This window comes from Pelecanus crispus, chromosome 1 (genome assembly GCF_030463565.1).
Source record: "Pelecanus crispus isolate bPelCri1 chromosome 1, bPelCri1.pri, whole genome shotgun sequence".
Classification (NCBI taxonomy): Eukaryota; Metazoa; Chordata; class Aves; order Pelecaniformes; family Pelecanidae; genus Pelecanus; species Pelecanus crispus.
In genome coordinates, this window is record NC_134643.1 from 140,508,966 (window position 1) to 140,523,823 (window position 14,858).

General features: G+C 40.2%; 1 protein-coding gene across 1 annotated transcript in view; it reads right to left on the bottom strand.

Moving 5' to 3' along the window:
- The window catches only part of REPS2 (RALBP1 associated Eps domain containing 2), a 97,894-nt gene that overhangs the window by 40,325 nt on the left and 42,711 nt on the right, over nt 1–14,858 (bottom strand). The window contains exons 5-10 of the mRNA XM_075725874.1: nt 14,739–14,836; nt 12,828–12,966; nt 10,479–10,542; nt 8,649–8,791; nt 5,525–5,619; nt 1,152–1,221 (exon numbers count right to left, since the gene is read on the bottom strand). Coding sequence (XP_075581989.1) covers nt 1,152–1,221; nt 5,525–5,619; nt 8,649–8,791; nt 10,479–10,542; nt 12,828–12,966; nt 14,739–14,836 — 609 coding nt within the window. The remainder of the gene's footprint in view (nt 1–1,151; nt 1,222–5,524; nt 5,620–8,648; nt 8,792–10,478; nt 10,543–12,827; nt 12,967–14,738; nt 14,837–14,858) is intronic.

The following is a 14,858-nucleotide window of genomic DNA, read 5'->3' on the forward strand; positions in this document are numbered from 1 at the left end:
AAAGCAGCTTCCCATCTGACTTAACATGGCAGCTACCAAGAGCAAAGCGCAAGTTTTTCACCTACATAGGGAAGAAAAAAAGATTCCCCAAGTAAAAAATAAACCTGGCCTAAACATATGAAAGCAATAACCTTCAAGGTTCAAGTCCTGCTCTTTTCCATTATGAATTTTACAGCAAAACAAACCTTGCCAACAAAACATGAACTTCTTGGAATATGCTGACGTGTCAAAATGTTTTACAAACACCCGTCAAGTCTGACAACGTTTCTTTGAACCAGGGACACTGGGAATCTGCCATACTTGGTCACACCTGAGTGTGGAAGGTGATTCAGGAATGTGAACTACCTGGTCTCACGGCTCTGATGCAACCTCAGCAGGTGGACGGCTGGGAGGAGGTCAATGTGTATCATTGTTTTTATTAATGTATAATCCACAGCTCTGAGAATAAGGCAACAAAATACCCACAACTGTTTTGTTTCCACAGCTGAGGGACAGGGACAGCAAGCGAGAACCTGAAAGGTCAGGGAAAGGGCATACAAAAGGGAACAACTGTGTGATGATCCAGCGCCAATTCTGGAAGCCCTAGTAGCCGCTGAGTGGCAAAAGAGAAAGATCACTTCAATTCCACATGGCTTGCAGCTGACAGATTTCAAGTGAAATAAATGAATCAAGTATTTGCAATCCAGTTTGTCCAAACCCTTTGTTTTCTAAGAAAATATAGGGACCTTTGTTTTTTAATAGGAATAAAACCTATTTTTGAAGCACTGCTACTTCCTGCAAAAGGGGAAATCCAAAATTTGGCACAATTTAGTCTTTACTCTTACAGAATTCCCGATAACAACAATTACAACTTTGTTGAAATAAGAAGTGCAACATTATTGCCTTAGGACTAGACATATTTTAGCAGGTGCATTTCATATCATTCACATGTGATAGAACTAATTTTGAAGCAAACATCCATTTGTTTGTCTTCAACTCAGCTGCTGTCAACGATTTAAAAGCAATGTCTTGCTTTTAAATCTATAACAACACATAGCTAGCTTAGAAATTAAAAATGCCATTGCTTCTGTCAGTGAATATATGGAATTACTAATAACACGCAGAACTTAACCCATACCGGGGGCGGGGGGGGGAGTGATTTATTTGAATACCTTGTTTGTCATCTTTCTTTGCATCTTGTAGCAGGGCAGAGTTATCAGGTACCTCTTCAGCTGATGCCTTCTGAAAGAAAGAAGACATATTTATTCTACTGATTGGCATAGCACACATTTCCACAGTCCAATATTTAAGAATACAGACCAACACAAATAAAGGTGATATTCTCACTTGCACCACGATTTGCTTTGTAAAATAAAGAAGCATAGAGGGCCTTCAGAAAGACAACTGTAACTCTGCTTTTCAAGGTACAGCAGTTCCACACCTGAAATTAGTTTGAGAAGCACTTCAACAGTGACTCACAAGGAACTAAGGACTATATGTAAGGAGAGACTTCTCACAACAGAGCAATGTCATTCTGTGTTTTCTTTTTGGGCGTAACACCTGTGTTCAGGTTGAGGAAACCTTCTCCAGCTCCTTCACAAGACTCAGTCTCCATCAGAACAGCCTTTCTAGCCAAAACTCAAGGCGTACTGCAGAGCCCACTAGTTCTGCATCTAAAGTCTTCCAGCTGAGGTGGCTGATCCTCAAGACTACTCTTTTCTATCAACATGCAGTCATTAAGACAGGAAAAATAAGTTTCATCAGCATGTCTGCTGGAGGCCCATTCAGGCCTCTGATGGGAAAACAGGAAACTTCTCCCCAGACTTATTCCTTAACTTTTCTTTATTTCAGCAGCAACTTATAGTACAGTCATTTGTTGTTCTTCTAAATTCTGCTGCGTAGCTCACAAGAAGGAACTAGCTAGGAACAAATTCTACTACCGTTATCTGTAAGAACAAGGATATATTCTGCAGCCAAACCAACAATATCAGAAAACCCAAGCTTCCCTAAATATTAAGTGATGCTGGTTTTTTCCCCAGGGAGCATGGAAGAGGTTACAATCCATTGGGCCAAAAAAAAAAAAAAATTCAGAAATATAGATTTGCAGACATTAAAAGGCAAAAAAAATCTCAAGTCAATAATTCAAGAAGGCCAAGTCCAGAGTAAAGAGTAATGAGATCTATTTTATGAAGTTGCACGTGGGATTCCCTAATGCTTCTGAGGAAGCAACACAGCAAAAGTATAGCTTGAGGACTCTGAAAATGTTTGAACAAAACACTTCACATCCCTAGCTAGCCTTGACACTCTAAAGAGCATCAAACTAAAGACCTAATTCAGTGCCTGCTTGAACCAACGGAATGACTCGCACAAATTTCAATAAACTTTGAGCATGACATTTCTGAGGCAGTTTAGAGCAGCTCCAGCCAGTCATTTTATGCATACAGTGTGAAATCTTGTGTCTTATATTTAAGCTTTGGGCAGCGAGAAAGCTTGTGGAAAAGAGCCAAAGGAATGGAAAAGGGAAAAAAAAAAAGGAAAAGACAGACCAGAACCAGACTGGGAGACTAAAACTTGAGAAAAAAAAAAAATGGAAAGACAAAACCTCCTTGGTTAAGAAAAAGCAGTCACCCTTGTCATTTTTGAGCATAACTTCAGCAGTCTTTGTGTGTTTTGTAAGTTTAACAAAGCCTAGCATTCAGGTGACCTGTCTCCTGACATTATTTTCTTTATGGATGCATTCAAGAACTGTTTCCATTGTATTGCAGTACTGCAGTTCAGCAGTCACAGTAAAAATGGTCTTCTGAAATTAAATTAAACAGCCTGAATGGATGATAGGTGGAAAGAGACAAAGACATGGAGATAATGCATAACTGATTGCATTGATAATATAATATTTTTAATGTAGCGATCAAGTATCTAAACTATATTTCCCCAAGTAGCCAAGCTACAAATTAAATTGCAACAGTGAATTACTGCACTTCCCACAGACAGAGATGAATGGGAGATGAATGACCTTCCAAATGATACCCATTCAGTGTATTAATTCTGGACACAAAAACATCAGTTGAACACAAAAAAAAAAAATCAAGTCAGAATCATTATCAAATCAGTTTTGAGAAGAGATTTTATAGTCCATTAATCTTGATAACAAAGGACCAAAAGAACAAGGCCCTGAAACAAACTGAGAGCTTTGCCCTACATGTCTAGGACCCAGATAGTGAAGAAATGGAGCAAAACCAGTCAAACAATTGTGACATAGTCAGGTAACACTACCTGTGCTTAGCCAGCAGGCAATCATGCTACAGATTCTTCTTCACTTTCAACCTAGCTGTAAAAAAACCTGATTTTGCTGAACATCCTGACACCTTGCAGAACCTAGGAATGGAGCAGAAGATCCAGCTGTTCCCCCAAGAACATGATTTGACTACAAAGGCAGCACAGTAATCCGCACGTTATTGGCAGTTATGGTGTGCATGTCTCGAGGAGGAGAGCGCAGAGATAAGGCAGAAGAGGTCTGAAAGCTTAACTGCTGAAAATCAAATTAAAAATTACAACATATTATGGGGGACTTGTTGCTTGTTTGGGGTTTTTTTACATTTTGTGCTGTATACCCTCTACAGCTATTTAATTATTACTATACTATTCCTAATATTATCGTCTCCACTGCAGCAGAAAAATCTAAAAAGAAAAAAAACATACAATGTAATTGCTTAGGAAATCATGTCCTTCTAGATTTACCCTTACTCTACACACACATTCAAGGACCACAAACAAGAAGAGCCTAAAAACCAGACATTTAGTAAGATTATAAAATTGTATTGGTTAGGTTACTGAAATGACATTTTATTTCTAAGAAACATAAGATGACTCTGAAAGCCAGATTTCTGAGCTTTCTGAAATATATAAAAGAACGTTCTAATCTCACGGTCCCAAAGCCTGTGCTACTAAAGAGCAAACTTCCTCACAGCTCTGCAATAACCAAAGACCACTTTGTGTATCTGGGTAATCACTTGCGAAGCCAGAGAGATATTGAAGCAGACCCGGAAGCCAGGAAGTTACATAAGCTAAAGCTTTTTAATTATGTGTATAAAAGATACATAATTATATATTTATTTATATTTTAATACAATTGAATTATATATTATATCTCTATCTTTTTTTATATATGCATGTGTATTTGTATATGCATCTGAAAATGCAAGTGAAAAAGAGAGGCTGACACTCAGGAGCCTTGCCTACCGACAAAAAAACCCGTCCTAACAGGGTTGTGACAGTTTTTAAGCAGAACACAAATACTTCTCTCTAAAAACAAGTATCTTAAGCTGATGCAGTGAGTTAGCTCAAATACTCAGTTGACTCTTACTGCAGTCTGGAAATGGAGTTATGTATATACGTGCATACACATGCTGACATCAGCAAATGAGTTTTCAACGCAAATCACCTTGAATTTTGCCTCTTATGCTTGTTTAAATTGCAAACCAATACACATGTATGCTAATGAGGCTCACTCTCAAGGGACTGTTCAGCTTTGCCACACGACCGCATACTGAAGTTCTCACAGTCTGCCATTTGATTCACTACCTTAAATACTAAACCCTTAAATCCCACAGCATATATACTCAGAGTTGCAATATCCAGGCACAACTCAGGGGCCATGGTTAGTTCAGCTTTACAGGATCTTTAAAGTTTCAGGTTTTAACCTCAGTGATAAACTCTTCTCCTTAATTTAGTTTTGCTTGCAACAGTCGTCCTTTACAAGGCTGGCGTCTGTTGTGATATTGCTTCAATGGACCTCCATTCTTCCCTCAAAACACTCTTCCCAGCTCCTTACAACTACTACCTAGACCCTTAGATGGTAGTTCCTTAGACTGTGAAAAGGCTGGATATTAAAGTGGAGACTGAATCGCTTAGAACAGAGCTATGCATGTCCATACTGTACAAAATCTGGGACAGTTTCAGCCTCCAAAGAAGCAAAGTACAAGGAATCAAGACATTTTTCTTCTCATCATCAAAACTGGGGGAGCGAGTGTGGAAATGGAGCACTGCAAATGGAATAAACACTCAAGAGCTACACAGTCAGGAGTTCCTGACTAGAACAAGGTCTGCACCCGAAGCCTGCCATTTTCGACCAATTCAGATTCAGGAGAGTTTTCACCTGAGCACTGTCCTTGTGCCACACCGTCCCTCCCGCAGCACGGGCGCTGGCTCCCAGTGCCGGAGGGACAAATGCAGCCTCGCAGGACACGGACAGCTAAGGCGTATTTCTCTGCAGCCTCCAACATTGCACAAGGCTGGAGTCCCTTCACGACTATTGTGAACTCTGTTACGTGCGAATATCTTCTGAAAAACCTGTCAGCCCTTTCCACACACTCAACAAATTGCTGAGAGAGGGGGTTGAGATGGCTTAATGGCTCTAATGGCTTAGAGACTCCTAAAGTCCTCTCAAAGACTCACAGTTCTGCTGCTGTGCATACCACAGCCGTCGTGAAGTGAGGCTATTCCTCTGCACTCCGCACGGTTAACCACCCTGCTTATGCCTTCTTACCTCTGTCCGACTGAAGTCCCGAGTCTGCTGGCCGCTTGGCAACGACTCAGAATAAGAATCAAATAGTGCGCAGTCACGCATGGGCTTCAAAGAAGCTGCAGGGGGAGGAAAAAAGGAAAGGGAAGGGAAAAAAAAAAAAGAAAAAAAAAGAAAAAAAGCAAAAAGAAAAAAAGAAAAAAAAAGAAAAAAGCAAAAAAAAGAAAAAAAGAAAAAAAAGAAAAAAAGAAAAAAAAAGAAAAAAAAAAGAAAAAAAAAAGACACATGCCAAGTCTTCGGTTAATACATGGTTCTTAAAAAACTGTTCCAGCATCACTTTGCCATTCATTTCTACATATCAGAATTGATCTATAAGCCATGGATGACAAACACCATGAAGAAAATCTTTGTCTTGTATTTTGAATAATTCAATGTCATGAAAGGGATAACATGTTAATGTCTGTTGTAGAAATAATTGTGAAATTTGGAAGAAGTGATTTTTAGTAAACAAAGTCCCAAACAACAACCGTTTATTTGCATGTTTCCTCCTCACAGTCCCGTATCAACTTAGTTGGCCTTACAGTTTATACGTTTTTGTCTTAGGAATGTTAAAGGTACTCACCAAACCTTCAACTCCGATTTTTGACATTTTGAATATGGAAAAATATAGTAGAATCTACATTATACACTAAAATTGAAGGCCAGCAAAAACCAAGGACACAAAACACAGTAGATTCTGCAGTATATACCATCTTTAACTAAACAGCATTGAGAGCTGGGGGGGAGAAAAAAGAAAGGGAAAAAAAATTGACTCTAACTTCTCACAGGAATATTCACAAGAACCTCATTTATATTCCACAAGCTCAGGTCCTTCTGCTGATACCACTCTGGGATTAGTTCCTCCGAGATAAATCTATCTTAACAGCTGGAAAACAGTTTTTCTTTAAGGTCAGTATATTGAAAGGCAGAATAACCCATTCTCACGTTACATTTCTAGTTTCTGGCTAGCATCTAGTTTATCTGAATAAATTAAGCTCTTGCAAATCTGTCTTAATTTACAATACAGTAGGTTACATACAGGGCAAATCGCTTTACAGATTCTGCAAATTAGTTTTAATAAAAACTTTCAGAAAAGGTGGTAGGTCAAATTGTCAATGGAGCTGTGCCAGGATAGCACCGGGCCCTGCGCTTGTAGTTTATAGAACAAGCCATAAAACTAGCAAGATTAATTCATTCCTAAATGCTCTCTCTGTCTTACACTCCAAGTCACTTTATTTGAAGCTTTAACACTCTTATCAGATGCAAATACTTCACTTCAACCAAATTCTGCCTCATTCTGAAATGAATACAACAACCTAATGAAAACCAGTTTCCGGTAATCATCATCAGGTTACTAACAAGCCCCCCCCTCCCCCCCCAAAAAAAAAAAACCCAACCCTAAAACACACCCAAAAATCTAAGTTTCACAGAAATCAAAACACGAAAGCATGAAAACAAAAAGTTTGTCTTGAAAATTTCTTTTGACATTTTAGGTAAGTGTATGAGGCACTTGCTTACTTTTCGATGCTTTCATTTCAGAAGTTGATGCAATCAGGGGTCTATGCTTTCTTGTGATTCACGGTGTTACAGTGTGTTGAGATGTTCTGCTTTTAATTAATACGAGTCTTTCAAAAGGCAGATTTCTGAATCCTGACCAGGCAGCAGAACAAGCGCGAGACATTTTCAGACCCTCAAGCTAACCAGAATTAGCACATTAGCTGAGGTATTTAGAATGCCCGTAATAAACATTTAGTCCTTTCAACCTCTTCCACGTAGATCAGCTTGAAATGCCTGATTGCATGCAACACCATGAAACAATAACCATCTAAGAAAATGGTGAAGACCCCAGTGCTGAAAGGGACAAATTCGGGAAAAAGAAGACTCCCAGGGAACAACCACAGCTTACCGTGCTCTTCTTCCCATTGACATAATGATCCCCTACTACTAGAGATAGTTATTTCCATTGCAGTTTTACCCAAAAAGGCTTAACATGAAGACACACCAACAAGAACCTGCATGGAGGAGCTTACAAGCTAATTTATGATGAGAACAGGCATGAAAGTAGCCAACAAAGTGGTGGTCCTGGAGGGAAAAGGGTAGTTGTAATTATGACAAGGGAAGGTAATTAGAGAGACTAAAAGCGATGAAGACTTGGAGGTGCAGGTTTTACAGGAGCTTCTCCCCTTGGATATGAAGACAGTGGATTATAAGGAACATGACTCTGCCAGAAATTACTTCACAAATCTGATACAGGGTGAACATTTAATTTTCCTAACTACAGCTTGATTTGCTCTTCTCCTGTCTCTTAATATATTCAGTGTCATCAAATTTAATGGAGATTTTATTAGGTCTTAAATATTATCCCTTAGCACTGTAATTATCATCTGTGATTAATCCTCCTTGCCCTAGAAAGACATCCACATTTTTTTAGATGGAACAGCATATACTTCAATGTTCATTCATAATTACAAGAGAGAGAACTGAAGAGAACAAATGAAAAAGCAGGTCTCTCACTGCACATTGTTACTGAGGTATGTTGTATTTTGGATTAGTTTATCCTTGTGCTACACAAACTGTTGTAATCCCCCCGTCATTACTGCAAATTACTTATAGAAGAATCTGTGGATTACATAAAACGAATTACAAAAAAATTCAACCTTTGATACAACCGGTGACTGCATCCAACAAAATATATTGGCATAGTAAGTTGTAAAGCAGTCCAGTATTGTTTTGAACACATCTTCAAGAGACAGGTACATAGGGGAAAATCGTCAAAAGCCATATAAGTCTTGCTAGGTTATCTTTGCTACAGATAACCACCTGCCGCTTTAGTTGTAATGACACCTGAAGCACACTGGAGCAGAGAAGCAGACATTAAGGGGCAGGTAACCTCTACGTTTTGCATTGCTATTTTGTGCTTTGATACATTCTTTCTTCAGCAATCACCTCGTAAGCACAATTAAAAATGCATGTGTTAAAAAGCAACCAGAGAGCCGTTACGCAGTGCAGAACCCCATCCTACCCTCAGGATGGAAAACAAAACCTGTCCTACACGCAGGTCGGGTTCCTGCGATGGCTACGGGAACGCGACCTGCCGCAGGGACGTTACCTGCTTGAAGGTACTCGGGCAGCAGCGTCTCCGGCAGCGTCTCCGGCAGCTGGTAACCATTCTTCCTCGCAACCACGAGGTGGAAAGCGGCACAAAACTCCGGGAGCGTCAGCGCCCCGTCGCAATCCACGTCGCTCAGCTCCCTGCGGGTAGGACAGGCACATGTTTTCCAAGCCCTTACCTCAGGGAAACATACGTGTGCGATCACGGGGAGACAGAAATGCAACTTTGAGAAGAGATATCTTCCTGCTACACAAGCATCTCTGTCATTTGCACTTGATCTTAACTTGTACACTTGTCTCGGGGAAAGTGAAGCAAGCTTATTTTCTAATACTGACTTGTCACTTTCTTCTTTTTTAATAAAGTACATTTTTTTGTTATGCATCATACCATACAATAAGATGGTATGTATACATTGTAACATGAAACACATATCCCCTACTTCCAAGGGTGAAATTAACTGTTAGCTAGTTTTGGCTAATCCATGCAAGATCTTAAACAGTGCAAGCAGAAGTAGTTAAAAATGGACTTCAGCAAATGGCTACTTAGCACCAGTGACTAGCCTCAAGGAAATAGCTAAATAAATGCTTTTGACAAGTTTAAATGTTATTGTTAACTGCTCACTAAAGCTGTTCTGTCCTTAATTCTAGGATGCTTCTCAACCAATAAAACTGGACTTCAGAAACTCAAGAATTCAAATTTGTAAATTAACTCTTTGCAAGAAATAAGTATTATTTTATCGTTAGCACATGGGCTAAAATAAACAAACATATAACTTCCTACTCTTTGAAGGTAATGAGCGTTTTTCAAGCTGTTGAGGTTATAGTAACAAAGATGGAAACATCCCATGTGTTTAACACAGCGACACAACTTGATAAATCACATCATCACAAAATTATAATTCTGTACTAGAAAGGAATACTTTTCTTTAAATTTTGCACAGAGGACAACTTGCGTCAGCAACAGAAATAAAATGTGTTTTGTTAACATACTGGGTTAATCCATTCTTCTTAAATAATCTTAAATTTAAATTCCAATGTTCACTTCCCCCAACACAATGTTTCTTCAGTTGTTTTTTTTATTTTCACAACTGACAATCCGCTTTGAAAAGATTCCAGACATATTCTTTGACCCCGACAGATGTTTAGGCTCTTACAAGCTTTTCTTCTCATCTCTCTTCATAAAAGCATACATAAAAGTAAAAATTCTATCAGCATTTTTGATCAACGTTTAAAACTGTTTGTTCTGCCTATCTGAGATGCAGGGATGACACTGAACTACAAAGCGCCATGTTGTTTATAATAGAATCCTTGTCAAATTTTATCATGTACAGTTCCATCCGCAATTGTTTCTAAATAAGCTCATTAAAAGTAAGTGTGCTGCTTCATTAGAAAAGCACTGATGAATTATGTAGTTGTACTTAATAAAAATCAGGCATTAATTAGGCCTCCTCTGACAAAACACAGCCAGAAACATAAAACCAACAACGCATCTGAAAGATTCCAGAGGTGCTTCTCCTCTGTGTCGTTTCATGAAAAAATGTCAGTTCATTGAGCTAATGATGCTGCTTACAATACACTTAAGAACAGCTCTCAGTTATATCGCTGTTCAAACCTTCCCAGTCCTGCTGAGTAGGCGAACATCTCTCCAGAAAACAAGCGTGTCAGGGAGATCAATGAGCACCCTGCTGCTTAGGCCTGAAAGCGATTCCGGAGATAAGAGCAATAATCATAATTGAAGACACTTCTGAAAAATCTAACAAGAACTCTTGAATTAAACGTCTTTTAAAAAAAACAGGATACACATCCCCAACACTATCACAGTACTTACCAGATGTGAGAAAGCTCTGGGATGGGCAGCTTTGATTTTGTGAAGAAATTCTTTGCCACAGAACCTGTTGGGAAACCACGCCTTATCAACCATTGGAAATTAATTCTCCAATTATTTACCTTTGGCCAGGGCTGCTGCGCCAGAAGCAGCTGGTTACTTTCATCCAAGAGATGCTCAGATTAACTGGATGCTAATATAGCTGTTGGACCATTTGTCTCTTGGTGAATAAGTGAGAAAGAAAACCAGACAGAGCTGTTGACCTCATTTCCCCATTCCCTCCATGTGGGAAAAATAAATAAAAGGAAAACACGCTTCAGCACTAGTGATTCTAACCAGCAGAATTAGTATGTCACCAATGATGAAATAACAAACGGCTCTGCTTCATCCAGAAGCCATTTGTGTGGCAGTACAGCACTGCTCTCAAGACACTGCTTCAACCACAAGTTTTCTCTGCAGTAGCTCAAGTGTTATGAAAAAAAAAAAAAAAAGAAAAAAAGAAAAAAAGAAAAAAACCCAGGAGATTCAGATAGCACATAGCTACGGTGCTGCTGCAGGCATCCTCGCTCACCCTGCCACAACAGCCCTTCTCATTCTTCTCCTAGCTAATAAATCCATTATTTCACCACCCCATACACACAGACTATAGAGGTAGCACAAGATCCCTGCGCTCTGGACGCCCTTCCTAGATATAGGCTTAGAAAACATAAGGCAACGCAATGCAGAGGCTTCTAAGGTCTCCGCTACCATTCCCCTTGCGCATTCAGGTCAGATCACCCACCGCAGGGCACAAGAAAAGCTGTAACTGGGGCAGGTCCAAGGCTCACCTAGCGCAGCATCTCCTCTCCAACACGGGGTGCCAAGAGAGGACTGCGTGACCATGACAAAGCCAACGTGATAATAACGTAGCTCCAGAACATCCCCCAGTTTCTGACCCCCTGCGATTCAGGAACTTTCTCAGAGAGGAGATATTCAGTGACTTCTGACAGATTTTTCAATCACAGATTTCTCAAAGAATGTCTTAAACCTGGGCAAACCTCTAGCATCTGTATCGCCCTGCAGCGAGGATTTCTACAGCTTAATTATTTTAGGATGCTGCGGAAGCTCAAATTTATTGTTTATAAACAGTAATTTTGGATGTACAAGGACTGCCTGAGAATCTTGCTCAATGTAAAGGAAAATGCACAGCTACCTGAGAGGCTGTAGACACATATATACATACATACATACACAGTTACAGACTTATATATGTCTGTGAGGAAATACCATGTTGTTGAACAACCATTTTCTCTTTCAAGCAAATTATATTAAGGGAACATAACTGAGGCAATGAACTGGTGAAGCACTAATTTCTGTCAGCAGCAGGTAATTTATTTAAACTTTTGGCTGGATTCGAGCCTCCTGAACCCCAGCAATAGAGCAGGACTCAGTAAAACCGAGAGAGGACCTAACGATTCTATGATTCTATTCTAAACCAACTCAATTTAAAACCTGTGACGTCTTCCTTGCCAGACCAACTGTCTGTACCCACAGTGACTCCTCTCACGCGCAGCCTGATCCTCCTATTCAGGATGGAAATGCAATCTCAACATGCTTTTAACAATACTTTTACCATGTGTGTGCTCTCCAGGATTTGCTTTTAATCACCTAAAGGTCAAAACCTCAGTCCCTCAGAGCCATAAACACTCAGGCTTGACCACACAGGACAGGTAACTGTGTGCTTCTCTTTCGTCACACCGACGCTGCCACGTTTCCGCTGGGAAAGCAAGCACAACCCTAAGGGTTTTTTCAGCTCAATATACACTGCAGGTGTGATCCACAAATACAGTCACAGAATCATAGAATCGTTTAGGTTGGAAAAGACCTTTAAGATCATCCAGTCCAACCATTAACCTGCATTACCAAGTCTACTCCAAGCCAATCAAGGGTAGACTGGACTAAACCATGTCCCGAAGTGCCACATCTACCCCTTTTTTGAACACTTCCAGGGATGGGGACTCCACCACCTCTCTGGGCAGCCTGTTCCAATTCTTGACCACCCTTTCCGTAAAGAAATTTTTCCTAATTTCTTTATCCCTTAGAGTGGGAGCTCATTTTAATTTTTACTGAATTGCAACATTTCTCTCTTAGATGTAACTGTTTTCCTAAAATCAGAATATTTGGGAAAAACCATAACGCCCACAGTATTGGCTTGCTCTTTGAGTTGTCTGCCTTTAAAAAGAAAATGCAGTCGACTCTTTCTCATGAACTCAGTCGAGAGAGAAAAAAAGAATTTAATTTATCTGCTTAACACTTCGCACCTCTCAGCCTGGTCCCTCTAACTTGACGTGCACGGTGTTTGGTAAAAATTACCTGAAATAAAGGAGTTCAGGTCGGGCTGCAGGGACCTGAACTGGTTGATGTAGTAGTCCCGCTGCTCCTCCGTTATCCTCCAAGGGTCATCCGAGTAGTGGGCGCTGCTGTCCTGCTGCTCCCGCTCCGCTGAAAGAGACTGAAGGGAAGGACACTGGCACCGGCCGCAGGCGGGGGGCAGAGGGGCCAAGCAGGGCACTGGCAACCCCCAGAACCACATTCACTCTCTTCTATGAGCAGACACGTATTTTAAAAACGTCAGAAGCAGAAAGGGCCACCCTGACCACCAGCCCGCTACTTAGCTGTTAAAGCTGAGGCTAACATTAGGTACCTTTAACCAGGCAATTAAAGGAAGTTTACACGACTGACGCTAAAAGAAAAAGGAAATCTTACTGCTGCTCACTGCAAAAAGGAAAGTCCAAGTCATACCTTACTACCTCTGGATTCATTTGGGGGGTTCATTTTGGCTGCCACGCATTACAACCCTGAACTGCACACGGTACACCCGAAACGGATGGAACCAGTGAAGGACCTAAAGCTGTATTTATGCAGCACGGTGCACGAAAATTTAGCTCTGCTAAGAAACCATGTATTTAGTCTAGGAGCGGTGCTGTAACTACAGAGCTATACCGCTTTCGGGCTCTCAGCTCACCCAGGTAACTCTGCACACATTGCGCTGAGCCAAGGAGGCAGGCAAACCCCTACAGACCTCCTTGACCTTCCGTCACTTCCCATGGTTTAGGTAAAAATCCTCCTTCAGGAAAAAGAATATTCTGCAGAAAGACATTTTATCCATGTAGGTCTTTGCTTTCTAATTAACTTGTTTAAGGGAGGTTGGGTGGTGGCGTCTAGAGGAGGGCTGCCGGTACAATTAGTGCCTTTGTTAAACTGCAATGACTTAGTATTCACGATTTAAGCCTGGATGACAACACTTTCAAAGAGGGAGGGCAAGAATGAACAATAATCAGACTCCAGCCAGCTCCGCAACCCTTTCTCTGACATACCTGTCCACTTCCTAAGCAGCAAACGCAAAACACTGGTTCTGAAATACATCAAAAGATCCCCAAAACAGGCAACATCATAAAGCTGTAAATTAATTTTCATTTCAAAGGGCTACACAAATGCACCCTATTTCATTTCAAGTTAGCACAAATTATGTGACACTACCTGCAGATCTCTTCCTCAGGCTCAAATGACATTTTATTATGGGTGTGGGGTGCTAAGCACTAAGGAAAAGGTACAGAGTCTCCGAGTCTTGCTTATTTAAGAAAAGCTCTCCCTCAGGAGAGCTTTGTCCTTCCACAGGGCAAACTACCTGTTTGCATAGTCAGTGCACAGGAGGCATACTGGAACACTGGAAAGATCTGCTTTTGCAACCAGCAGGAAAACAGCGGACCCATCTCATAAAAGCAAACAAATATGCAGAAATGAATATATTCTGTTTGAGATGTGGTTTAATCAACTGGGGTGAAAAAACACAATACACATAATATTAGGCCATAAATCCAGTGCATGTGTTACAGACAGCATTCTAAATCAAGCAGGAATCTCTATGAAACCTCATGTATTTTAAATGAAAATGTTTTACTTTTCCTAGGATAACCTCAATATTTTTTTTTTAACTTTTGAATTGAAGATTCTCAGTCTAGTTTTCCTATCTGTGCTATTTGGTGCTTCTCATTCTACTTAGCTTCAGCAATTTAATTAATTGGATTATTTATTTTAATTTCTCTTTCCCATCAGCTTTTTTTTCCATATACTAAAAAAAGCACGCTTCAGCCTCTAGTCTAAAAACACCATGGAGAACACGTTTTACTTTTGAAGTGAGAATTCTTGTGGTGTTTTTTTTTTTTTTTATTTCTCTATTGTTTTATTAGTAGTATTACTAAAGAAACACATGCAATTCATTACCCGATTAAGAGTTGAACAGGCGAGTGCCGGTTTGGTTCCGTAATTCCCTGATGATGGTCCATCTTGCTGGTGAGTAGAGTGTCTGACTTCATAAGGAGCTACAGACATTTAAAATAAAGT